This window comes from Oncorhynchus masou, chromosome 13 (assembly GCF_036934945.1).
Source record: "Oncorhynchus masou masou isolate Uvic2021 chromosome 13, UVic_Omas_1.1, whole genome shotgun sequence".
NCBI lineage: Eukaryota > Metazoa > Chordata > Actinopteri > Salmoniformes > Salmonidae > Oncorhynchus > Oncorhynchus masou.
This window is the reverse complement of record NC_088224.1, coordinates 49,515,694-49,543,177: the sequence shown is the minus strand read 5'-3', so window position 1 is coordinate 49,543,177 and position 27,484 is coordinate 49,515,694. Positions and strand designations below refer to the sequence as shown.

The 27,484-nt window shown below is 40.7% G+C and overlaps 2 protein-coding genes across 9 annotated transcripts in view; both read right to left on the bottom strand.

The window, feature by feature from the left end:
* Nucleotides 1-6,611, bottom strand: part of abcc5 (ATP-binding cassette, sub-family C (CFTR/MRP), member 5) — a 57,334-nt gene extending 50,723 nt beyond the window's left edge. For 6 of the 7 annotated variants that reach the window (XM_064984147.1, XM_064984149.1, XM_064984150.1 and 3 more), the window contains exons 1-2: nucleotides 6,523-6,611; nucleotides 5,315-5,499 (exon numbers count right to left, since the gene is read on the bottom strand). In XM_064984147.1, the coding sequence (XP_064840219.1) occupies nucleotides 5,315-5,443 (129 nt within the window). In that variant the 5' untranslated portion in view covers nucleotides 5,444-5,499; nucleotides 6,523-6,611. Of the gene's footprint in view, nucleotides 1-5,314; nucleotides 5,500-5,634; nucleotides 5,707-6,522 lie in introns of all 7 variants that reach the window. The other variant, XM_064984148.1, reaches the window with a different exon arrangement.
* Nucleotides 6,612-8,723: 2,112 nt separating this feature from the next.
* On the bottom strand, nucleotides 8,724-19,588 carry rpl35a (ribosomal protein L35a). Of its 2 annotated transcripts, none has more exons than XM_064984145.1 (5): nucleotides 19,516-19,588; nucleotides 19,024-19,063; nucleotides 12,841-12,993; nucleotides 11,726-11,870; nucleotides 8,724-8,791 (listed from the first exon to the last, which is right to left on the bottom strand). In XM_064984145.1, exons 2-5 carry the CDS (start codon nucleotides 19,032-19,034, stop codon nucleotides 8,768-8,770), a joined length of 333 nt encoding a protein of 110 aa, XP_064840217.1. In that variant the 5' UTR covers nucleotides 19,035-19,063; nucleotides 19,516-19,588; the 3' UTR covers nucleotides 8,724-8,767. The 2 variants fall into 2 exon arrangements, with proteins under 2 accessions (XP_064840217.1, XP_064840218.1); XM_064984146.1 differs by lacking the exon at nucleotides 19,516-19,588 and adding an exon at nucleotides 19,448-19,472.
* Between the last annotated feature and the right edge of the window lie 7,896 nt (nucleotides 19,589-27,484).

Here is a 27,484-nt window from a genome sequence, read left to right as displayed (position 1 = left end):
ACACAGTCGTCCGGAACAGCTGATGCTCTCATGCATGCCTCAGTGTTGCTTGCTTCAAAGTGAGCATAGAAGTGATTGTTGGGAAAATTATGATTAAATGACTGAACAAATAATTTTAAATGGAACTGTAACTAAGTAAACTTATACTCTGTTGTATTATATCTGATTAACAATATGAGTTCATAAGAAGGGATTGTGTGATACAGACAAGGAGTAATTAAAGTTAATGAACACCATTCCAACTAGGAAGAAAGAAATGGTGTGTGGATTAAGTAAACAGATAAGGTAGTTAACCTATGGTTGAACCGACGAAACTGAGCTCTGGGGTGTTTTAGATAAGGCTGTGAGTGCATTTCTAGGTTCTCTGTTTATTAGAACTGTCAGCTAAGTGGTGATCGATAATGTTGATGGGTCAAAAGTTAATTCAGTTATGTTGTGTGACCTGTGTGTGTGTTAGTAAATTAGAATTAACTATTAACCTCACTTTGCCCCGGTCGAGAGGAGGGGATTCTGTTAAGCAATGAAATTAAAAAACTGTTGCTCGTGGGAACGTGGCAGCGCGCTCCGAGAATAAATTCTGTTACCTATTATTGAGAAGACTGGTCTCCGTCTATTTTATGCAAACAAGAATCTTACAAATTCTCATGAAATAGATTAAGGGAATTAAATTAATGAAAACACATTGGTATACCTAAATTACAGTAACAGTGATTTAGCTCGTCTGGTAGGCTCGTGTCACTGGGCAGCTCGCGGCTGTGCTTCCCTTTGTAGTCTGTAATAGTTTGCAAGCCCTGCCACATAAGACTGGCGTCGGAGCCGGTGTAGTATAATTCAATCTTAGCCCTGTATTGACGCTTTGCCTGTTTGATGGTTTGTCGCAGGACATAGCAGGATTTCTTGTAAACTTCCGGGTTAGAGTCCCGCACTTTTTTAACAAATCAAAAACTGAAAAATTGGGCGTGCAAAATTATTCAGCCCCCTTAAGTCAATACTTTGTAGAGCCACCTTTTGCTGCGATTACAGCTGTAAGTCGCTTGGGGTATGTCTCTATCAGTTTTGCACATCGAGAGACTGAAATTTTTTCCCATTCCTCCTTGCAAAACAGCTCGAGCTCAGTGAGGTTGGATGGAGAGCATTTGTGAACAGCAGTTTTCAGTTCTTTCCACAGATTCTCGATTGGATTCAGGTCTGGACTTTGACTTGGCCATTCTAACACCTGGATATGTTTATTTTTGAACCATTCCATTGTAGATTTTGCTTTATGTTTTGCATCATTGTCTTGTTGGAAGACAAATCTCCGTCCCAGTCTCAGGTCTTTTGCAGACTCCATCAGGCTTTCTTCCAGAATGGTCCTGTATTTGGCTCCATCCACTTCCCATCAATTTTAACCATCTTCCCTGTCCCTGCTGAAGAAAAGCAGGCCCAAACCATGATGCTGCCACCACCATGTTTGACAGTGGGGATGGTGTGTGTTCAGGGTGATGAGCTGTGATGCTTTTACGCCAAACATAACGTTTTGCATTGTTGCCAAAAAGTTCAATTTTGGTTTCATCTGACCAGAGCACCTTCTTCCACATATTTGGTGTATCTCCCAGGTGGCTTGTTGCAAACTTTAAACAACACTTTTTATGGATATCTTTAAGAAATGGCTTTCTTCTTGCCACTCTTCCATAAAGGCCAGATTTGTGCAATATACGACTGATTGTTGTCCTATGGACAGAGTCTCCCACATCAGCTGTATATCTCTGCAGTTCATCCAGAGTGATCATGGGCCTCTTGGCTGCATCTCTGATCAGTCTTCTCCTTGTATGAGCTGAAGGTTTAGAGGGACGGCGCCAGGTCTTGGTAGATTTGCAGTGGTCTGATACTCCTTCCATTTCAATATTATCGCTTGCACAGTGCTCCTTGGGATGTTTAAAGCTTGGGAAATCTTTTTGTATCCAAATCCGGCTTTAAACTTCTTCACAACAGTATCTCGGACCTGCCTGGTGTGTTCCTTGTTCTTCATGATGCTCTCTGCGCTTTTAACGGACCTCTGAGACTATCACAGTGCAGGTGCATTTATACGGAGACTTGATTACACACAGGTGGATTGCATTTATCATCATTAGTCATTTAGGTCAACATTGGATCATTCAGAGATCAGATCACTGAACTTCAGGAGAGAGTTTGCTGCACTGAAGGTAAAGGGGTTGAATAATTTTGCACGCCCAATTTTTCAGTTTTTGATTTGTTAAAAAAGTTTGAAATATCCAATAAATGTCGTTCCACTTCATGATTGTGTCCCGCTTGTTGTTGATTCTTCACAAAAAAATACAGTTTTATATCTTATGTTTGAAGCCTGAAATGTGGCAAAAGGTCGCAAAGTTCAAGGGGGCCGAATACTTTTGCAAGGCACTGTATATAAAACCATTTTAATACATAAATGGATCCATAACTGTAATGTGGTGCAAAAGGTGTATTGGGTACTCCTTCAGCAGGAGCTAGCTACCATTCAAAGCCACGTTGTAGTCTTCGAGTCCTTGAACTTTTGGTTGTTTACGTAAAATTGTTCATCTTGTGGTCGATAATTCTGCTTCTCTGCTCGGAGCCTTTTGAAAGTGGGGCACAGGGCACGTCGTCTCCCCACTATTTCATGAGGAAATAGTTCATTAATAGAGAACGTGGTGTTCTTCAGCTCCCTACCCTGTTGTAACAAGACAATCTCCATTTTGTAGTGAGTTAGCATAGGTGAGTGGTGGCTTTCAGATTGAACATGGGTGGGTGTGAAAAATACACCCCTTCTTTATGTGAATCAGTTAAAGTGTGCATATACACACACACACACAAATATATATATATATATATATATATATATATATATATATATATATATATATATATATATATATATATATATATATATATATATATATATATATATACACACACACATATACAGTGAAGAGGTGACTCCGAGATGCTGGCCTTCAAGGCAGAGTTGCAAAGAAACAGCCATCTCTCAGACTGGCCAATAAAAATAAACATTAAGATGGGCAAAAAAGCAGACACTGAACAGAGGAACTCTGCCTCTAAGGCCAGCATCCCAGAGTCACATCTTCACTGTTGACGTTGAGACTGGTGTTTTGAGGGTACTATTTAATGAAGCTGCCATTTGAGGACTTTTGTGAGGCGTCTGTTCCTCGAACTTGATAGTCTAATGTAATTGTCCTCTTGCTCAGTTGTGCACCGGGGCCTCCCACTCCTCTTTCTGTTCTGGTTAGGGCCAGTTTGTGCTGTTCTGTGAAGGGAGTAGTACACAGCATTGTATGAGATCTTCAGTTTCTTGGCAATTTCTTGCATGGAATAGCTTTAATTTCTCAGAACAAGAATAGACTGAGTTTCAGAAGAATGGTCTTTGTTTCTGGCCATTCTGAGCATGTAATCGTACCCATAAATGCTGATGCTCCAGATACTCAACTTGTCTAAAGGAGGCCAGTTTTATTGCTTCTTTAATCAGAAGTTTTCAGCTGTGCTAACATAATTACAAAGGGGTTTTCTAATGATCAATTAGCAATTTAAAATGATAAACTTGGATTAGCTTACACAACGTGCTGTTGGAACACAGGAGTGATGGTTGCTGATAATGGGCCTCTGTACGCCTATGTAGATATTCCATTAAATATCAGCCATTTCCAGCTACAATAGTCATTTACAACATAAACAATGTCTACACTGTATTTCTGATCAATTTTATGTTATTTTTATGGACAAAAAAAGTTGCTCTTCGTTCAAAAACAAGGACATTTCTAAATGACCCCAAACTTTTGAATAGTCGTGAGTATATATAACACTTTGAAAAAAAACCAAGACACTTTACAATAGTGACTGGGAAAATAATTCAAACATCTCAAACCACATGGTACAAAACAGGAATAGGGTTGAAGAATGTTGCGTTGTAGCGGTGGAGGAAGCCAAGGAAATACCCACCCAGTATCTACTCCTCTAAATCAGATAACATAGGCCAAGGAGGGGATATAGAAAGAGGGTGCATGCCCAGCTTAAATAACCTCAAATAACCTCATAGTGATGTGCAGATTTAATGCCCTGTCATGAAAAAACTGTACCTTGTTGTGAAAATCTATATTTAAATCTGCCTGAATGAATGTGGCACATAGCGTGTCAGTTTCATCAAAGCGCTTCTCTGCACGTGTGCCCTCCCCTTCCCAATCACCCACAGCTCACGTTTCTACTCACACATTGCACAAACAGCCATTATAGCCATTCAGCCAACCCACAGCCAATAGGGTGCCTAGTAGTCCCCTGCATCACAGGAAGCAAACATGCTATTGGCTGCCACTGCCAGTGAGGCTGTAAGTGGGAGGGTCTAAATTATGTAAACAATTTAAGCCAGGCAGCAGGGGGATGTAGGGGCTGCTAGAGATAGAGAACAACGAAAAATATACTGGTGAGTATGTCGAGAGATCTAGTGTGGTGGAGGACAGAGAGATGGAGATAAAAAAGGACAGGGAACAATATAAAATAACTTGTACAATTTACCATGAAAGTGTAAGAGAAACCCCTTTCCTATCCTGCTGACTAATGCTGACAGGGAACGAGGAGGGGGGTGACAAAAATGACCAAACACAAAGGGTTGAGCACTTAGAGCGACAAAACAGCTGTTCCTCCATTTTAACGGGGAACTGACACAGGTCCTTATCACAGTGGTCCACTCCGCATGTGCATTTGTCAGGATGACATTTATTTTCCCCAAAAGGGGTCACTCTCCCCCCCATCATCATCATCAAAACGACCCCGCCAAGAGCCGAGAACAGCCACTGGCCCCACTAAACAATTAACATTTAAGAGAAAGATAGGATGAATATGAATAACAGTTCACGACATGCCATAATGAAATAAAATAATGGATCATTTTGTCAAATAAGGTGCCACAGAATTTTTGTGACAGAACTAAGCTTGAGAAAAGACTACGTTATGACTAGGACAACCACCAACACTTGGGATATTTGAATAATGGCAAGATGTTTAGCTGACTCTTCACAATTCTACAGTTCTCTCCCAGTACCTCAACTACATCAACTTCAGGCTCATTACCCTTATGCCACAAACAAGACAGTGGGTACTTTAAACTTGGATGCAGAAAACAAACAAGTTAAATAGCATGTGCTTTTCAAAGTATTCAATATTTTATTGCAATTACTCAAACACTCCCAGTCTGAGTGACAAGTTGTGCAGAGAAAGAAACATCTAATTCATCCTGGCCATTATGATAACAGAGCATCACAAACATTCAACTACCACCACACAGACTCACCTGGATCTTGGCGAGCTCCAGCTGGTATGGGGTGACCTCTGTGCCTGGTAAAGTAGTGTCTCTGCTCGGCACGGCCCGGTACACAGGCCCAGGTACCAGGTAGTCCTTTCCCAAATCATGCTCTTTCATCTTCTTTCACCAACATAGGAGCTGACTGGTGTTTCCACTCTGTGCTTTGTTTTCAACTAATTGATATGGAACAAGGGGAGTTGTGTTTGGAAAACATGGACAATTAGACAATCAGTATTGTTATTAACAACGTTAAGTTGGATTGCTTGGTTGCATTTGCCAGGTTTTTGATGAAATGGTCAGCACCTCACCATCAAATAGGGTATTTTCCAATTAAGGACAGGAACGATGATCCCATCCTATCCATGAGCCTTCTAGGCTGCCTGGTATGGGGTGAGCGAGTGGAGATGGATGACTCAGAAATGCTCATGTTTTTTTCGATAGCAAAGCAATATAACTGGTGATGCAGAGGCTGTACCGGTTACCACTGATACTGTCCCAAATATATACAGATGTTGCAGAGGGGCCAACTGCAAACTAGAAGGGTTATCCTCAAATGTTTTTAGGCCAGCTATTTCCGACATGGATTAGGGGGGTATTTTTGAAAAACTCGTCTATTTCCAAGCTTTCTTGCTACGCATGTGTCAGATTCCCTGCCCATATATTACAAAAAACAGAAGGGAACATGAAGTTCCGGATTATTATTTGTATTAGGGTGGGGGGGATACGTGACATAATCGGAGGATTCTATAATGTCGATGTGGCCATTTGAATTTATACATTTGAGGACATTATGTAAACCAACTTCATAGTGTCATCACACGATTCTTCAATTTGTCTTCTATTTATAAAATCGACCTAAAAAAATAAAAGGGAAAACAACCAGTTCTTCACGAACCCCGTGACATACGACACCGCTTCGGACTGAGCTGTACAACCTGAGCATAGTTGCAAAAGAAGCATCCTCAAATATCTTAAAATCATCAAATTATGTATGGCCGCTTTGGCAGAACCCGATTGACGGAACTAACAATCCACCTTTTCAGGACTATGCTACCATGCGCAAAACGATTAGGTTTTATAAAACGTAAGCATGCAAAATGTCACTATAAAATATAAAGTCTACCGATTATACAATCTTGTACGTCTAAAAATATATTTTTTTAAGTGAATAAAATGAGAATCTCGTTGACAAATACCTGCGTCTCGTTGTCAGCCAGCAGAACCCGATCAGTGGCCACAGAATAACAATTTATTTATAAAGCTGCTCTTTGATGCAGTCGCTGTGTTACTGTAACGGAAATGTAGTTCAAGAAAAATACCTAATAATTTACGGGAAGAGGTGGCTACAATCCAGGAGACTACAGTTCCCAAGTGCGCTTGATGGCGAGCACAGAAATTGTAGGTGTAATTTATGCTCTGCTATCATCCTGCCCCTGTGGTCTGGATGCTGCATTGGCACATTGAAGTAGAATATTCATTCAACAAATGTTTATTTTTCTATTCCGGGATTGCGAATTAACTTCCATCGGTTGATCTCCTTGGTACAAATTGGGTCCTGGTGCGCTGCATACTTAGGCTGTTTGCCGTTATTTTGACAATTTAAGGCACACGGAAAGACGCCTTCAACAGCATCAACGTTTTGAGTGCAAAAGAGCGTAAATTCACAAACACCGAGTAGTATGCCAATTTTAGTCATTAGAATCTATTTAAAAAGTTGTATTTGTCATATTCACCATGTTGCCCATTTATATTGGGTTCCTTTTGACTCACCTTATGTCCTCCCAACCTGGCCTCAGAGCATTTCGTATTGTTCTGTATGTAAATCCGAGATACTCCATTTAGTATATGTTCAGTTATGGTATTTATTGATTTGTGGATGTCCATCACCCATTATACGTAAAAAATTTGCCAAGCGTTTATGTTACAAATTCTAGCTTGGTGGCTTAAGTTAGCTAGGCGTACGTTTAGGAGTTAGGTTAAAGAGTACATGTTAGCTAACATGCTAAGTCATTGCAAAGTAGAAAGTAGTTGAAAAGTTGCTAATGGCATAAAATGCTAATGTTGTCTGTGACGAGATTCGAACTCTCAACCTTTGGGTTGCAAGATGTTCGCGTTATACGCACGCCCATCCACCCAGACCTTATACACATGCCCTGACCACCCATCTTCCTTTCATTTCTGGTTTAAGTAACCACCGGTTTTATGCAACCATATCCAATGAAATGTCTCGGATTTACATACAGAATACGAAACGCTCTTAAAACCAGGTTGGCTCTATGGGAGCCCCAGTATTCCCTCTTGAAATCATTGTCTTATATGCGATCGAAAAAAGGTAGGCTGCAATTGTTAAATATATATCCCATTTGACTGAAACCTTATTTTCAGCACAATACATTATGAACTAAATCTTTAGCTAGTCTATTTAGCATTAGGAAGGTCATAATCTCACATTTCTACGCTACAAACGACCCACGCCATTTATCCAATGTCCTTTTAGAACATTTGGCAGTACCTCCAACCAGCCTCACATCCACAGACCACATGTAACCACACCAGCCCAGGACCTCCACCTGCAGGGTTTTCAGACCAGCCACCCGGGACAGCTGATGAAACTGGAGGAGTGTTTCGGTCTGTAATAAAACCCTTGTGGGGAAAAACTCATTCTGATTTGCTGGGCCTGTCTCTCAGGTGGGTGGGCCAATGCCCTCCCAGGCCCATCCATGGCTGCGCCCCTGCCCAGTCATGTGAAATCCATAGATAACAGCCTAATAAATTCATTTCAATTTACAGATTTGCTTATTTTAACTGTACCTCAGTAAAATTGTCATCGCAAAGTAGAGGTTTGAGTTATGGAGACTTGGCACCCCCATAACAAATCCTGGACGTCCGTGTTTTGTCAATATATTTTTGTATGTTTTTGACACCATAGCCGGCTTTGAAACACTGAGGAACAGAATTTAGATCTGTAGACAAAGAATACCCTGTCCGGCATTAAAACATGAGGTTTTAAACTAATACTATGAAATAGCCATCCCCAAGGTTTAGAATTGAGACCCTGTTACCCAACTGTGCATATGAAAAATGTATTAGGAAGGCAAAATGATTTCCCCTGATTAAACCAACAAAGACATTGACCTATACCTTTGTCCAATCTTAATTTTCTTGAGTTTAATCCTCAAAATCCAGCACTATTCAGGAAGCACAACAGTAACTTGTTTATGTGTAAAAACACTTGACTGGTCAAGAAAGAATGAAGGTTAACTAAACAATAAATATTGTAAAGCCCTGAAAATAACATTATTTGAAAATATATTCACCCCTCCCCCATGCCATGCTACCGTAGAGGTCAGTGATGGATTCCCACCCTCCCAACTGCCAAGAGAACACAGAACACCAATTGTGGACCTGACTTGTTTATTGTATGTACACAAAAACAGCACATTACACACGAGATGGGTACAGCATCTGAAAGACAAAAGCAGAGAGAGCAGTGAGTGGAGTTCATAGGCACCAAATCAATACAAACCACAGCAATACAGTGAGTAGGAAATTGGCTCTTCCAGATATTTTTCCAAGCACTTGCCCAATATGTAGTGGTCATGTAGGAAAGGTGGGGAGGGTAAGTATTAAAATGGGGCCTACATCATTCTTATCACTAAAAACAAATCCATTAAGTAGCATTTAAATAAACCTAATGAAAAGGTTAGTGATTTCTTTGCTTTAACTTTTGTAAGGTCGCAGTTGCAAATGAGAACTTGTTCTGAACTAGCCTACCTGGTTAAATAAAGGTGAAATAAAATAAAAAAGGAAAACATATCCTTTATTTTTCAGCAGTGGGTTTCCCAAAGCGTTTGTAGCTTCAGTAGTACGTTGTTTCTCCCCACAACAATAATAAGTAGTGCCCCATGGTGTAACTCTGCCAATGAAACATTTCAAGGAAACCGACGTGCCTTTCAGGGAAATCCTACCCTTTCTCAACATAAAATGTATGATCGACAGCACCACCCCAACATCTGAAAACTTTATTTTTTATCCCAGCACCTCCCAGCTGGCCTCATACACAACCAGTCACTGGACATGTCCGAATACCCATACAAGCGTACTATATACTTCAACTGCATACTCGTTTTGGCGTTTGATGTAGTAGAATTAACTAGTCTTTACCGACTCTCATGCCTTGACAACAGCCGATAAGCAGCGCATATGGGGCGGCAGATAGCCTAGTGGTTAGAGCGTTTGACTAGTAACCGAATGTTTGCAAGATCAAATCTTCGAGCTGACAAGGTAAAAATCTGCCTAGTTAAATAAAGGTAAAATAAATAAAAAATATATACACACACAATTTAGTACCCTTACAGGGCTTGACAATTAACTTTTGCCACTTGTCCAGAGGACAGTTTTTTTTTTTTACTTGTCCACTAACTAACCCCCCCCAAAATGGTCCGTATTACAATTTTTACATCATTGTATAATGCAGGGAACCACTTTCCTACTATTTCACATAGGAATTCAGACAAAAATGAAGGCTACACTCTGCTTATTGGATTTGCATATTCAAGCCTGTCTCAAAATACAACTGCCCCTTTAAAACCCCTAGTCGATTGATGGACCAGTGCGTCAATCGAAAAAACACTAACAAATCCATCAGTTTAAGTTAGAGATATGTTTCTTTGAGCGGGCTGTGTCTCAATTCGCATCCGCCTATGGCAGCCTTCCACATCTGCAGTGGAAGGCAGCCGAGCAAAAGCAGTGTTTGTCAGACTGAGGAGTCCTAAAAATAAGCATTTTCACGAAAACGTATGCTGTATGAACAGTTTGGCCTACAAAACTATGACTACTATATGGAAAATGGGAGACTCACAAACACAATGGTGTCCTCAGTTTTGCTCTATGACCCCCACAAGTGTCACGGGACTCATTTTAAGGTTACAGTTAAAAGAATAATAAATGGAAGTATTGAGGTAGTTTTGTGCCTAACCAAAAAAGGGTTGTAAATAGTGTAAAGAAATAACATTTAAAAAATCCTGAGCTTTCTTATATCTCCTAGATATAGGACAGAAACAAACTTGTTCCTAAGATTATTTTTTGACTGAATGTTTTATTCAATGCATTTCTATAGACTACAGTAGTAAAAGCCAAATTCAATATTTTATCAAATCATTTTGGGCTACCTAAAGGGGTGCTAAAATTGAAAATCAAATAGCTAAACGATCCACAGTAAAACCATCTTAAAAAAATTCCGTAAAAAAATTCCCTCCAAGCTCAAAATTAGCGTTGTTCCGTCGTCCCTGGGACAACAAAAAAAAGACATTTGAAATAGACTGGAATGACACATACAAAATTCATAGAACTATGTAAAATTTTAAAAGGAATGAGGCTGATGCAACAAATTAGACAGTTTATCTTAAAGTATTAATCAAGTTTACAATCCTTCATATTATAAGAATAACAATGCACACATTGGCTGTGCGAGAATGTTCCAAAATGCAATTAGCCGGAAAACACTGTCCTTCAGTCTCTGGTCACGAGCATTTGATCTAAATGAACCATGCCTCGAGTATGTTGAATGAATCAAGCTTTTCGACATTAATGATAATTAACCCTCCTTACATTTTTCAAACATGACTGGCGTTTAGCCTTCAATCTATATTCTTTCAACATGTCGAGCCCTGCGCTGGTATGGGTATTCGGACATGGCCACTGTTAATAAGCTGCAGGAAACAGTGGGATTCTATCTTTCATAGTCAAAAAGATAGAAAACAAGTTACACAATGACATTATCGAGAGATACTGAAGACATCAAGACTGCATCATGTGATTTTAAACAACTATGGGCAGGTAAAGTGTAGTAAAGTGATTTGCCTGCTCAAAGGTGGTTAAAAAACAAAACGTGCCAAACCAACCAAATTTGGGAAATGAAGCACTTTGCCATTCTACAAGTTATTTGTAATGGATGTTGCAAACAAAGTCACATACTTTTCATCCAAAGTTTAAACCAATGAACAGAAGGCCTTTTCCCCTGAAAAAATATTTTTTAAGAGGGGATTTGGAATTACATGGTAGTTCCTTGAACTAACAAAAGTTAAAGTATATCTAAATTCATTCCTAAAGTACCTCTGATATTAGACATTGTTGTTCAAGCCCTACAAAAAGCACACCTGAATTAAGTAATCAAAAGTCTACGGATTAGCTGTGTAGTTTAAAATCGGGTAGGGTCGGATAAAATATTCTACACTGTTGGCTCGCAGCACTTCCTTTGAGCTGTATTAGTTTTTGCTCAAACCCAGCACAGTGCAAAAAAAGGGCTGTGCAGGGCTAGAACAAAACTGGACTGTCTGCTGGGTCTGGAAGAAACCTTGCGCTAATCATCAGCGGAGAGCAGAAGATGGTACAACTCACCACTCTGACTCTGTGTCCCATGGCCTTTGCTGGGAGGTTACTGCTGAACTTGGCCCGCACCATTCCACTGTTGCCATGAGCACGCATGACTTTGCCCCAGATTACCCGCGTCTTGTTGGGCTTGCCACCAGGAGTCACTGTGTTCCTGATGAGATTGAAGGAGACAGTGAACAGAATCAGTCTTGTGTCATGGAACTAAATTAAAACAAGAACAAATTAACTAAAAATAAGCTTGCTAGAGGGTGTTTGATGTGCATCCTGAGTGGACGCATGTCAAAGAGTGAGCGAGATATGTTGAAACCTCCTTTGCTTTGGCTAGTCTTAAGTGCCACTTTGCAGGGTGGGGCCATGCTCCCAGAAGTTCCATAACATGTACGCTGAATGCAAAGTGACAGTGTGAAATATGTATTTGTCCTACAAATCTTTAGTCTCTGAACAGTTGTGTTTTGTATCTTATCTCTTTAAATCGGTCTCTAATACTAGTTATATTCACTGAGTTGCCAAAGTAGGCTACTATTTCAACATTGTGTAAGGCCTAGTTTATACTAAATCTATTTGAGGTTATCTACATTTTGAAATAGTTTCTGAATAGTTGTTTGCATTTTTACAGAAGTAAGAATAGCAGTTAATCAAATAGCCTACTTTGTGTGGGTTTTGAAATAGTTTATGAATATTGTCCTCTGGTCACATTATAACAATTATTATTTACATTTAAATATTACAAGTATAATATATTTGGTACATTTTAAGTGAGCAATTTAGTGACATTTACTCAAATTGTTATTAAAGAACAGGTTGTGCCCTTTAAAACTAAATTAACTTGTAATTGTAATTTGAGAAAATTAGCTTTATCTTATTCTCAGTAATCTACAGCAGCATTCTATAATTCTATTGGGGTCCTGTTATTTTTGGGAAACTGTGTACATAGCGATTTAAATGTTATGTAAATGCCAGCTGAAAGTACCAGCAGCCCCAAGTCAAAGCAGGTCCACTGAGGCCATGTGATGCACTGGAGGCAGGCCATGGAGGTGGAAACGCAAAAGCCCGTCTTTTTGGTAAAAAACTACCGTGTCCTTAGTTGAAATTCGCAATGAAACAGAAGATGTAAAACTTACTTCTTAGCCTTGTAGACGTAAGCGCAGCGCTTGCCTAGGTAGAAGTCAACCTCCTCCCGTGTGTACACTCCCTCCACCTTCAGCAGGGCGGTGTGCTCCCGCTGGTTCCTTAGGCCGCGCTTGTACCCGGCAAAGATGGCCTTGCTCCACAGTCTGAAATATTAAAAGAATACATAAACCAGAGCACTCAACCGGTGTATCATCAGTCCCACATCCTGGAACCATAGTAATCCAGTCAGCAGTCAGTCAACCATATACCCTAAACACTCAGCAGAATCAAACAAGTATAAACTTGCTTGAAACATTTACCTTACTAAGCTAAGTACTGACTCGCAAATATTTCTAGTAGCAACAAAAAAATCTTGGTCGACAGTCGTTGTCCTGTGCTATTGACCAATCGATTGGTCTAAATGTTTCAACATATATATACACAGACACTGTTTCAATAAAATAAAAACAAAGCATCAGACAAGCTTCGTGTATGCACACTGATTAATGATAATGGACACAAATTACTTAAAAGCCCAATGGTCACACTTAAAAAAGAAAGAAAAGGTGAGTGCCTGTGTGACTGGCGCAGGTTGTCTCGTTCTCCTCCCTACTGCAGCTAAAAGGCACCACAGCAAGTGTATATTGCGCTGGCTATGCTTTAGCTAAAACAATTTAAGCCATTTTGTTTGTTTCTTTGGTTATCGAAATCCTTAAATTGGTTTACAAAAAATATTATTTATTGCCTCAATCCTTGCTCTTTTACGTGACCAATAGGGCTTGACCTACAGTGCATTTGGAAAGTATTCAGATCCCTTGCCCTTTTCCACTTTGTTACATTACAGCCTTATTCTAAAACGGATTAAATAAATTTTTCCCATCTCTCAATCTACACACAATTCCCCATAATGACAAAGCAAAAACAGTTTTTTTTTTAGAAATGTGAAATATAACATTTACATAAGTATTCCGACCCTTTTACTCAGTACTTTGGTAAAGCACCTTGGGCAGCGATTACAGCCTTGAGTCTTCTTGGGTATGACGCTACAAGCTTGGCACAACTGTATTTGGGGAGTTTCTCCCATTCTTCTCTGCAGATCCTCTCAAGCTCTGTCAGGTTGGATGGGGAGTGTCGTTGCACAGCTATTTTCAGGTCTCTCCAGAGATGTTCGATCAGGTTCATGTTCTGTCCGGGCTCTAGCTTTGCCACTCAAGGACATTCAGAGACTTGTCCTGAAGCCACTCCAGCGTTGTCTTGGCTGTGTTCTTAAGGGCATTGTCCTGTTGGAAGATGAACCTTAGGACCCCTGACTGGGGATGAGCAGGTTTTCATCAAGGATCTCTGTACTTTGCTCTGTTCATCTTTCTCTCGATCCCGACTAATCTCCCAGTCCCTGAAAAACATCCCCCACAGCTGCTGCCACCACGCTTCACCGTAAGGATGGTGCCGCCAGAAGTAACTTTTGACATTCAGGCCAAGGAGTCCAGTATTGGTTTCATCAGACCAGAGAATCTTGTTTCTCGTGATCTGAGAGTCCTTTAGGTGCCGTTTGGCAAACGGTTTCCTTCTGGCCACTCAACCATAAAGGCCTAATTGGTGGAGAGCTGCAACAATGGTTGTCCTTCTGGAAGGTTCTCCAATCTCCACAGACGAACTCTGGAGCTCAGTCAGAGTGCCCATCGGGTTCTTGGTCACCTCTGTGACCAAGGCCCTTCTCCCGATTGCTCAGTTTAGCTGGGCGGCCAGCTCTTGGAAGAGCCTTTTACTCAGTACTTTGATGGTTCTAAACTTCTTCCAATTAGAATAATGGAGGCCATTCTGTTCTTGGGGACCTTATATGCTGCAAATATTTTTTGGTACTCTTCCCCAGATCTGTGCCTCGACACAATCCTGTCTCGGAACTCTATGGACAATTGCTTTGACTTAATGGCTGTTTTTTGCTGTGAGCTCAATATAGAGTCTCAAGTTTGAATACTTATGTAAGCAAGGCAGATTTTTTTATTAATAAATTTGCAAACATATCTAAAAACCTGTTTTCACTTTGTCATTATGGGATATCACTAAATTAGTTATAACACAGTAATGTCGACAGCAAAATGGATGCGGAGGATGAGAAACAAACAAGCTAATGTTTACTGGTTGCTCAGGGGGTAAAATGGGAAGTCAGAACTATGTTAGACATTTGGGGCGGCAGGGTAGCCTAGTGGTTAGAGCGTTGGACTAGTAACCGGAAGGTTGCAAGTTCAAACCCCCGAGCTGACAAATCTGTCGTTCTGCCCCTGAACAGGCAGTTAACCCACTGTTCCAAGGCCGTCATTGAAAATAAGAATTAGCTCTTAACTGACTTGCCTAGTTAATAAATAAAGGTTTTTAAAAAAAAGTTTGACTTAGTTGTGGGAAAAAAAAGAGAAAAAAAAACTAGTCAAGTCGGTTAATGCATTTGATCCAATCAGTTGTGTTGTGACAAGGTAGGGGTGGTATACAGAAGATGACCCTATCTGGTGAAAGACCAAGTCCATATTATGGTAAGCATTGCTCAAATAAGCAAAGACAAATGACAGTCCATCATTACTTTAAGACATGAAGGTCAGTCAATCCGGAAAATTTCAAGAACTCTGAACGTTTCTTCAAGTGCAGTCGCAAAAACCATCAAGCGCTAAGATGAAACTGGCTCTCATGAGGACCGCCACAGGAAAGGAAGACCCAGCAAGAAGAGACTTGCTTGGGCCAAGAAACACGAGCAATGGACATTTACTCCTGAGGTAGACCCTCTCTTGTTTAACTAGGCAAGTCCGCTAAGAACTAATTCTTATTTACAATGACTGTCTACCACTATTATATGATGCTGCTGGCCCGCTATGAACATGACGAAGAACAATCTGGCCTTATGTGGCCATGTACTCTTATGGAAGAACTTCCCTAGCCACTGTTTTTCTACATCTGCATTGCTTGCTGTTAGGGGTTTTAGGCAGGGTTTCTGTATAGCACTTTGTGACATCTGCTGATGTAGAGGACTTTATAAATACATGTAATTGATTAGACTGGTGGAAATCTGTCCTTTTGTCTGATGAGTCCAATTTTGAGATTTTTGGTTCCAACCGGCGTGTCTTTTGAGACAGTAGGTCAACAGATTCTCTTCACATGAGTGGTTCCCACCGTGAAGCATGGAGGTGGTATGACAGTATAGGGGTGCTTTGCTGGTGAAACTGTCATGGAATTATTTAGAATTCGAGGTATAATTAACCAGCATGGCTACCACATCATTCTGTAGCGATACACCATCCAATCTGGCTTACGCTGAGTGGCACTATCATTTGTTTTTCAACAGGACAATGACCCAAGACACACCTCCAGGCTGTTTAATTAATTAGAGATCGGACTACTTTTTTCAACATTCTGTTAAAAATCGTGCAACATTTCAACGTCCTGCTACTCATGCCAGGAATATAGTATATGCATATGATTAGTATGTGTGCATAGAAAACACTCTGAAGTTTCTAGAACTGGTTCAATGGTGTCTGTGACTATAACAGAACGAGTTCCGTGGTCAAAATCGCCAGAAAACCTGGTCACTAAATCGACGGAGAAAAAAAATCAATCCGCCAGTCCATGTATTGTCTATTGGAAGGAAAAATACTTAAGGCTGAGAATACAGTTCCTATAGCTTCCACACGATGTCGCCAGTGTTGTGATTTCGATTCAACTAAATCGTTGGTCATCTGAGTAATAGCCACATCCGGTTGTCAAGTCCACAGCTGTAAACAATGGAACCGGAAAAGTTGACGTTTCCCAAACTTGTGCCTATTGAATACAGATCGCTCCGTGATCAATTTGATCATTTATTAACGTTTAGTAATACCTAAAGTTGGATTACAGAAGTAGTTTGAAGTGTTTTGTCAAAGTTTATAGGCAACTTTTTTAATTTAAAAAAATGTGTTTTTACTGGATCTGACGGTCTTCATAAATTGACATTTTGGGTACACAAGGACCGATTTAATTGAAAAAAAAAAATACCCAATTGTGATGTTTATGGGACATATAGGAGTGCCAACAAAGAATCTCGTCAAAGGTAATGAATGTTTTATATTTTATTTCTGCGTTTTGTGTAGCGCCGGCTACGCTAATTCCTTTGTTTACGTCCCCTTCTGGTATTTCGGCGTGTTGCCTGCTATCAGATAATAGCTACTCATGCTTTCGCCGAAAAGCATTTTACAAATCTGACTCGTTGGCTAGATTCACAACGAGTGTAGCTTGAATTGACTACCCTGCATGTGAATTTTAATGAACGTTTGAGTTTTAACGAGTGCTATTAGCATTTGGCGTAGCGCATTTGCATTTATTGTTGACCATGGGGTGATGAGTGCTGCATCAGAGGATCCAGCCGCCTCAATCATCCAACCTCAGCCCAACTGAGCTGGTTTGGGATGAGTTGGACTGCAGAGGTTAGGAAAAGCAACCAACAAGTGCTCAGCATATGTGGGAACTCCTTCAAGACTGTTGGAATTGCATTCCAGGTGAAGCTGGTAGAGAGAATGCCAAGAGTGTGGAAAGCTGTCAAAGGCAAAGGGTGGCTACTTTAAAGAATCTCAAATATATTTAGATTTGTTTAAGGGATGCACGATATATTGGTAAGCATATCAGAATCGGACGATATTAGCTAAAAAATGCCAACATCGGTCCGATGTCCAGTTTCACGCTGATGGGCAAAACCAATGTCAAAAAGCTGACGCGCTTACCTATAAAACGTAGGCCCATGACCTAATAACGCCACGACAAATATAGCGCGACACGCGCAACATCGCATTCCTAACCGAGCCAAAAATGTCTGCTATGTGGATCGAGCAGTCAACAAGTGCAGCAGTCATTTGAAAAAGTAGGAACATTTCAGCGAGATAACGCAAAGGCAAAATCCTTTAACGCCAAGATAATGGAAATCATTGCCTTTGACAATCAACCGTTCTCTACCGCGGATGAGGTTGGCTTTCGCCGAATGGTCGAGCACGGGTACACACTAGCAAGTAGGCGCTATTTTTCAGATGTTGCCCTACCGGCGTTACACAGTACTGTTGAAACGCACACCCATGAGCTACTTGGATTGGGCATCACTGCTATTAGCTTCACAACTGACATTTGGACCAGCCTTTTTGAAATCTGACATGTTGGCTGGATTCACAACAGGTGTAGCTTTAATTTGCTATCTTGCATGTGTGATTTAATGAAAGTTAGATTTTTATAGTCATTTATTTGAATTTGGCGCTCTGCATTTTCCCTGGCTTTTGGCCAGGTGGGACACTCCACATATCCCAAAGAGGTTAACTGACTTGCCTAGTTAAATAAATAAGCATTAGGCTATTGATTATAGACATAAATAATTTGGAGTTTCCACTGTCCTCAATTGTCTTAGACAATTACACGTTGATCTCACTGATTGCGGCACGTGTGTAAGTGTTGCAAAATAAATTTGCTCTACCAGACGCAAAAATAGAGGTTGCTTCTATTTGTGGTGCAGAACGCGCTTTCAAGTCCTGCCTCTCATCTCCTCATTGGCTTTTAGAAGCATTTGTGCACATGCCATCTCCTCATTGGTTATACCCACGTGGGTGACTGAAAGATGAACGGAGGTCAGTGGTGGTCATACACCGTATGAAAGTTAGTTGCCAATCGCCATATAATGTCCAAAAGAAAATGCCTGGAAGGAGATTTGACTAGAAACAATTCGGTTGACTGTTTAATGTGTGGATTAATAGTCAGTGTATAGGATTTGGTGCATTTCATTTTAAAATAACGTTTATATCCCAAGACGAATTAGCTTACGTAAATTGAATGGTTTCGACTTGTCCCCAAATTAATATAATTGGTTCAGAGATTGTTTTGATATTTCAACCTGCATGTTGTGATCGCGTTTGGTGTGGGGGGACAAAATCAAATTTGGCACAAGCATCCGGTTTGGGTAAGCGCATTTGTTAGAAAATAATATTTATTGTTACACCATTCTTTTTTACATAATCTATACTATTTCAGTACCACATATCTTGGTGATGGCCTGTGCCACCCACAATGCATTAGTCCACTGAGACAGGCGAGAATCACAGGGGTCTTGCTCACCATAGAAAAATATGCTCGACCAACAACCAAATAGGATCAGCCCTAAACAACTCAGTATCATTAGTGTTAGGCTAACATTGGCTACTCACCTTCCTGGCATCTTGAGTCAATTCCCAGGCACGGAAAAACCTAATGAGAAAAAAATGTAATGTAGTATGGTCTCGACGTGAACGTGATAACTTAGAACACTACATAGCTTACGTTAGCTAGCTACAAAAACGTTAAAGACTAGGACATTGACGAGATCTCATTGGGTCTAGATGGCTGTCGCTAACTAGCCATTGTCCGTTAAATCACAACACACAAAATAAGGGAATACTGTTGTATCCTAATTAACATTGAAATACTTAGGCTAACTAGAGATGCATTTCGTTAACCTCATCCCTGCAGTCCGGCGCTTGCCCATTAGTTTCGTAAAACTATCCAAGTTATATCTTTGTCATCACACCCTCTCGGACTCAAAAACCAGACTACATGACAAGCGTAAGTATATTTATCGTTAAAATGACGTACATTTATGCCCAAAGTAGACTTAACGTTGACATTTCGATTTTAGAAAATTGACTTTTTATATTTCTCACCTGCACTGTAAGAAAAATGGAGGAAAAGGAAGTCGGAACGGAATGCTGGGAAATGTACGTAGTCGGTGACGACAGAAGCGCATGATTGTGACGGGTATTCCGGCTCTTTTCAGTGAGCCGGCTTGTTCGGCTCAGCTCACCAAAATGAGCCGTTCTCTTGGCTCTCAAACGGCTCTTTAAAAAAAAAAACATGATTTGTATTTTTTGAAGTCAAACAGTTTGGGATAGTTTGACTATGATTGGTGTTAAACAATTCTAATTAAATTATTAAATGAAAACATACTCTACCTTAACCACAATGTATTTAAAAATGCATTGGTTTGTTATGAAAAAGAATGCTATTAAACATTTGCATTTAAAGTATAACTTTTTAATGTATATAAACAAAGTGCGTATAAATCTAACCATTCTAAATGAATACAATCTGAACAGCATAATAGAATATTGCACCATATCAAAGAAAAATACATAACAATTTGCAAAATTGCAGCATCCCACAAATTGAAATAAATGTAAAAAAGAAGGATGCTATTAATCAAATCAAATCAAATTTTATTTGTCACATACACATGGTTAGCAGATGTTAATGTGAGTGTAGCGAAATGCTTGTGCTTCCAGTTCCGACAATGCAGTAATAACCAACAAGTAATTTAACTAACAATTCCAAAACTATTTTCTTATACACAGTGTAAGGGGATAAAGAATATGTACATAAAGATATGAATGAGTGATGGTGCAGAGCAGCATAGGCAAGATACAGTAGATGGTATCGAGTACAGTATATACATATGAGATGAGTATGTAAACAAAGTGGCATAGTTAAAGTGGCTAGTGATACATGTATTACGTAAGGATGCAGTAGATGATAAGAGTACAGTATATACGTATACATATGAGATGAATAATGTAGGGTATGTAAACATTATATTAGGTAGCATTGTTTAAAGTGGCTAGTGATATATTTTACATCCTTTCCCATCAATTCCCATTTTTGAAGTGGCTGGAGTTGAGTCAGTGTGTTGGCAGCAGCCACTCAATGTTAGTGGTTGCTGTTTAACAGTCTGATGGCCTTGAGATAGAAGCTGTTTTTCAGTCTCTCGGTCCCAGCTTTGATGCACCTGTACTGACCTCGCCTTCTGGATGATAGCGGGGTGAACAGGCAGTGGCTCGGGTGGGTGTTGTCCTTGATGATCTTTGTGGCCTTCCTGTAACATCGGGTGGTGTAGGTGTCCTGGAGGGCAGGTAGTTTGCCCCCGGTGATACGTTGTGCAGACCTCACTACCCTCTGGAGAGCCTTACGGTTGTGGGCAGAGCAGTTGCCGTACCAGGCGGTGATACAGCCTGCCAGGATGCTCTCGATTGTGCATCTGTAGAAGTTTGTGAGTGCTTTTGGTGACAAGCCGAATTTCTTCAGCCTCCTGAGGTTGAAGAGGCGTTGCTGCGCCTTCTTCACGATGCTGTCTGTGTGAGTGGACCAATTCAGTTTGTCTGTGATGTGTATGCCGAGGAACTTAAAACTTACTACCCTCTCCACTACTGTTCCATCGATGTGGATAGGGGGGTGTTCCCTCTGCTGTTTCCTGAAGTCCACAATCATCTCCTTAGTTTTGTTGACGTTGAGTGTGAGGTTATTGTCCTGACACCACACTCCGAGGGCCCTCACCTCCTCCCTGTAGACACATGTGCATTTAAGGTAATAAAACAAAAATGTATGTAAACAAAGTGCATATAAATGTAACAATTCAATATGAGTGGGTCTAGGGTTTCTGGGATAATGGTGTTGATGTGAGCCATGACCAGCCTTTCAAAGCACTTCATGGCTACAGATGTGAGTGCTATGGGTCGGTGGTCCTTTAGGCAGGTTACCTTAGTGTTTTTGGGCACAGGGACTATGGTTGTTTGCTTGAAACATATTGGTAATACAGACTCAGTTAGGGACATGTTGAAAATGCCAGTGAAGACACTTGCCAGTTGGTCAGCACATGCTCCGAGTACACGTCCTGGTAATCTGTTTGGCCCGCGGCCTTGTGAATGTTGTGTCGGAGCCGGTGTAGTACGATTCAATCTGAGTCCTGAATTGATGCTTTGCCTGTTTGATGGTTCGTCTGAGGGCGTAGCGGGACTTCTTATAAGCGTCCGGGTTTGAGTCCCAATCCTTGAAAGCGGCAGCCCTTTAGGTCAGTGCGGATGTTTCCTGTAATCCATGGCTTCTGGTTGGGGTACGAGTGTATGGTCACTGTCGGGATGACGTCATCGATGCACTGATTGATGAACCCAGTGACTGATGTGGTGTACTCCTCAATGCCATCAGAAGAATCCCGGAACATATTCCAGTCTGTGTTAGCAAAACAATCCTGTAGCTTAGCATCTGCGACATCTTAACACTTCCTTATTGGCCAAGTCACTGGTGCTTCCTGCTTTAGTTTTTGCTTGTAAGCAGGAATCCGGAGGATAAAATTATGGTCAGATTTGCCAAATGGAGGGTGAGGAAGATCTTGTATGAATCTCTGTGTGTGGAGTATAGGTGGTCCAGAGTTATTTTCCCTCTGGTTGCACATGCTGGTAGAAATGAGGTAAAACGGATTTAAGTTTCTCTGCATTAAAGTCCCCGGCCACTAGGAGCGCCGCCTCTGGGTGAAAGGAAAGGGGGATACCAATTCAATTATACAACTGAATGCCTTCAACTGAAATGTGTAACCCAGCCCCTCTGAATCACAGAGATGCGGGGGGTTGCCTTAATCAACATCCACGTCTTCGGAGCCCGGGGAACAGTGGGTTAACTGCCTTGTTCGTGGGCAGAATGACAGATTTTTACATTGTCAGCAGGGGGATTTGATCCAGCTACCTATCGGTTACTGGCACAACGCAGAGGCCATATCACTGTAAATGCTGCACAGCCAATGCAGACATCAGATTAACCATGAAGAGCCATTAAATCTTCTGTCTGGTGGTACATGTTCATCACTGTCACCGACCGGGTAGGAAACATTTTGTAGAAAGTTGTTCCATATGCTAGCTAGTTTGCAATATTGCTGAACATTGAAGATAAAATGGGGGGGGAAATTGAATTATGCTCTATACACAAATTATACAGCAGGTGGGTCTAATCCTGAATGCTGATTGGTTAAAAGCACATTCCAGGTATCTATTCCACAAATGAACTCTGACGTTAGAATGCATATTTACTCTGTTCTGACTGTGCAATCCACTGTCTCATCAGCCCAGCCAGGCACTTTATATTCACTATAAAAAGCATTTAGACATTCTCACATTTATTTTAGACTAACATTTAGTTTAACAGTGAAGATTTGTATAAACCTTGCTGTATGTCTCGACATTTGCAACATGGTTTCAATATTAAAAATTGATCTCCTTCTATCCCATAGTAAAGAACGTGTCGGGACGAGACAGACAGGCATGCTGCGTTTCTCAGCTGGTCGAAATCATGAATCAGCTGGCATCATTTTTATGGATATATACAAAGAAATGTCAATTGAATAAAGGTAAAATGAAACAAAGTACAGCTAGTTTGCAGTCTTTCCAGCTTCAGTTTGAAAAGATTGTGGTCGATGTGGGGCGGTAGGTAGCCAAGTGGTTAGAGCATTGGGCCAATAACATTTACATTTACATTTAAGTCATTTGGCAGACGCTCTTATCCAGAGCGACTTACAAATTGGTGAATTCACCTTATGACATCCAGTGGAACAGCCACTTTACAATAGTGCATCTAAATCATTTAAGGGGGGTGAGAAGGATTACTTTGTCCTATCCCAGGTATTCCTTAAAGAGGTGGGGTTTCAGGTGTCTCCGGAAAGAATGCTGGATCGAATCCCTGAGCTGACAAGGTAAAAATCTGTCGTTCTGCCAACGAACAAGGCAGTTCCCCAGTAGTCCGCCAGCATGAATTAGAATTTGTTCTTAACTGACTTACCTAGTGGAATAAAAGTTTTTTTTAAAGTGTTGTTGGGTAGCTCCCCTGAAGGACGAGAGCATCCAAATAAAAGTAACTTGAAAACAGCTTAAACATTCTGGCTGTACTGTTTTACGTGACTGTAAGTTAGCCATAGTTGGCTAGCTAGCAAGCAATAAGACGTTGCCAACCAGTATGGAACATTTAGAACGAACGACTGGGTCGCGTTCATAGATACTGAGTGACAGGGTCGCGTCTCTAGCAACCGAACCCTAGATTTGTGTCGGGACTATATTTTGTTTGCTAGCTAGCCAACTACGACTAACTTACAGTCACGTCAAAGTATGAAATAGTATGAATTAATTACTAAAAATAAAGCTTTTAATGTATATTGTATAAAACAGATAATGCCCTCGGAAGCCGGTGTTTGCAGGATAACGTAAACTCACGCACTTTTGTACATCGCCTTGGTCCGTACAATTGACCTTATTTTAGCGCCCAAAAAACGTAATACTTCCAGATCAACTGTAATTTCAATACTATTGTAAAGCACAATTTCTCCCCTTTCCAACAAATTCCATGCCGAGACCTCCACGATGCCCGTTTTTGCATGATTCAAGAAGGCAATGAGCTCCAAAGGGTCTTTTAAAAATGGCGGGTGGGGAAGCGAAACTAATACCTGATAGTGAGAAGGAGAGGAGTTGTGTGGGAAAATTGCTTTTTTTCATTTGATCTGTCCAACTTATCACCTTATCGCCTCTAAAATGTAAATAAAACACTATAAAGAGTTTATATAATGTGTCATTACATACCTATTTGAAGGTTTGTGTCGAATTTGAAATTGGGTTTTTAGGGCAGTGCTGAAGTGATCTTAGAAGTAAACAGCGGCTTTGAGAATGATGATCGCATGCAATGATGACGAAAAAAATGACTACCGGTAGGTATCACCCTACCCCCGTCATTGTCCATTTCTTGTTTTGAAACGATGAGAAGTGCTACACCTGGTGGAGAGAGATTGTAAGAAAGAGATAGTTGCTTTATGCCTGCTGTACGTTACGGCGCGTCACGATGTAACGGAGGGTCTGTTTTTTGAACTTTTCTCCAATACTATAGAGCCATTACCATGACGATCAACGCTTGAATAGAAACATAGTTCACATCCCAGATTTTGAAGTCAACACAGTTGCTACAGTCCCATTAATTTTCTTTGCAGCCTCGTATGAATGTCGCAGTTGTGCACATTTGTGGGGTGAATGGGGTGAGTTTACGTTATATTGGCACGGTTTGCCAGCCGAGACGAATATATCATCCAAACACCGGCTTCGAGGGCATTATCCCTTAAATAGTCGCTGAAGGCATTACAGCTCCTCTGCATTAACACTAATTTACCAAATAAAAGAGACGTTTTGGTAAATGTTTAGTGTATCAACTGTGGCTGGCAGTCTGCGATTTATTGAAAATGAAAGTGGAGAATTAATTGGTAATAGTAGTTTCTCAGATGTCAATAACCGAGGATCAGGTTAGTGTTCTTAACTCTCAAGGGATCGCCGTCAAAGTGAGATGGAGGACGAGAAAATGTATGGTTTATGACAGTCATAAATACCTCTCCCCCTTTTTCCTCTCTCTAACCTACTGATGTGAATATTGAAAATCCCTTGGTTAACAGAGATTCTGGGAACATCAGAAGGTGGGGGAAATGAACTATATTTTGGTAATCCAACCAGTTGAACATATGCGTTGGTACTTAATGAATATGATGTCAGTTTGGTTGTAATCTGAGACATTCTCATCAATGATAGGATGACATACACTCTACAGTGGAAAGTCTGCACATTATAGTTATCAGATTAACATGGAATTGTTGTGCAATTTAAATGTTTGAAAATGAAATTATTCGTGATGGGATGAAATGTGATTTTAGCTTCTTAAATGTGAGAATTGGGTTTCATGAGTGAATTAGGCCCGACTCTGTGGCCCACCCACGTGAAGAGACATAGTTTACAACCTATGAAACACACCCTTCTCCCTCCACTATATAAGCTCTTGAAGAAAATGTAACCTCCTGTTCCGGGTACATTAGGATGACGATCCGATGTCAGAAGGGTTCAGAAATAACTACAGAACTAAGCCAACCTCAGCGTGAGCTTTGGTTGTGAATGGTAAGAACTTTGAATTCTTATTCACTATGATTCATTCTGTGTATATGTAATTCTGTGTGATTAGTTGGGTATTTAGTAAATAAATAATTAAACCCAATTTTGTATTGCTGATTCAACTTGTTAGCCAGGGTTCGTGAACCAAGAATTTACAACTTTCAGATGAGACTGAAATAAGGTGACGATTAATATTGACTGCTATTGATGTAAAATATTACCAGGTCTTTAAGAGTTTATTCGGAAGGATTTTATAGAATAGCATGTCATAGACACGACACAACTTTAAGATGTATTACCACCACCAACTGGACTGAAGCCAGTTCAGCTTTCAATCACACACGTGGGTATATGCTCCTAAAACCTAATGATGAGATGGGAGAGGCAGGACTTGCAGCCCATCATGCGTAAAAAAAACAAGAACCAAGTTCTATTTTAGCACCTGGTTACGCAGACGATCGTGAGTTTGGATGACATGATTGATGTGTATATTTTATTTTGCAACACTCTCACACATAATGCGATCGGTGTGGTCAACATGTTACCCAGAGATTATAACATGTATTGACTCAGGGGAGTGAATGCTTATGTAAATTAGATATTTCTGAATTTAATTAACACATTTTCACTTTGTAATTATTGGGTATTGTGTGTAGATTGGAATTTTGAATTCAGACTGTAACACAACAAAATGTAAAAATCAGTTTTCCGGTTCCGGGTTGGAGCGAGCGGTCGCATCTACACTTCGGTCCGCAGGTAGTATAACTTTTCATTACATTTCATTATAGTACAACGGTTTGATTTGTCTAATCTTAGCAATTTCTTCTTAGCTAGCTACATAGCCGTCTTTGTATCAAAGATAATTGCGTAATTATCGTATTTCGTCGTCCTAACGTAGTCCACACTGCTATCTGCCCAGCAGCTAGCTAACGTCCACTAGCACTGTAGAAACTATTACACTCAACGACTCGATTAGTGTAGTGTTAGCTAGCTACATAGTTGTCTTTGCTGTCTTCGTATCCAAGGTAATTGTGTAGTTTAGAGTGTGTAGACTTAGAGTGATTATCTTAATTTACCGAGGTTAGCTAGCCAGCTACTTGTCGTCCTTAACGTAGGAGTTACTGCTAGCTAGCTAGCCAACAGCTAGCCAACGTCTTCCGATTTGAACTTCAACAACCCGGTCAACATTCCGCCTCGCTCCACAGGTAGTATCACATTTTCATTTCACTTCATTACAGTACAACGGTTTGATTTGTTTGATCGTAGCTAGCTAGCTACATAGCCGTCTTTGTATCTAAGACAATTGTGTAGTCTGGAGCGATTTTCTAGGTTAGCTAGCCAGCTATTGTCGTTCTTTTAACGTAACGTTACGTAATCAACACTGCTAGCTAGCCAGCTAGCCCCCGAATAGCAGCACTGTAGAAACTATTACACTCGACGGAACGACTTGATTAGTGTAGTGTCAACATCGTAGCCACTGCCAGCTAGCCTACTCCAGCAGTACTGTATCATTTCAATCATTTTAGTCAATAAGATTCTTGCTACGTAAGCTTAACGTTCTGAACATTCGATAAGTGTAGTCCACTTGTCATTCCAATCTCCTTTGCATTAGCGTAGCCTCTTCTGTAGCCTGTCAACTATGTGTCTATCTATCCCTGTTCTCTCCTCTCTGCACAGACCATACAAACGCTCCACACCGCGTGGCCGCGGCCACCCTAATCTGGTGGTCCCAGCGCGCACGACCCACGTGGAGTTCCAGGTCTCCGGTAGCCTCTGGAACTGCCGATCTGCGGCCAACAAGGCAGAGTTCATCTCAGCCTATGCCTCCCTCCAGTCCCTCGACTTCTTGGCACTGACGGAAACATGGATCACCACAGACAACACTGCTACTCCTACTGCTCTCTCT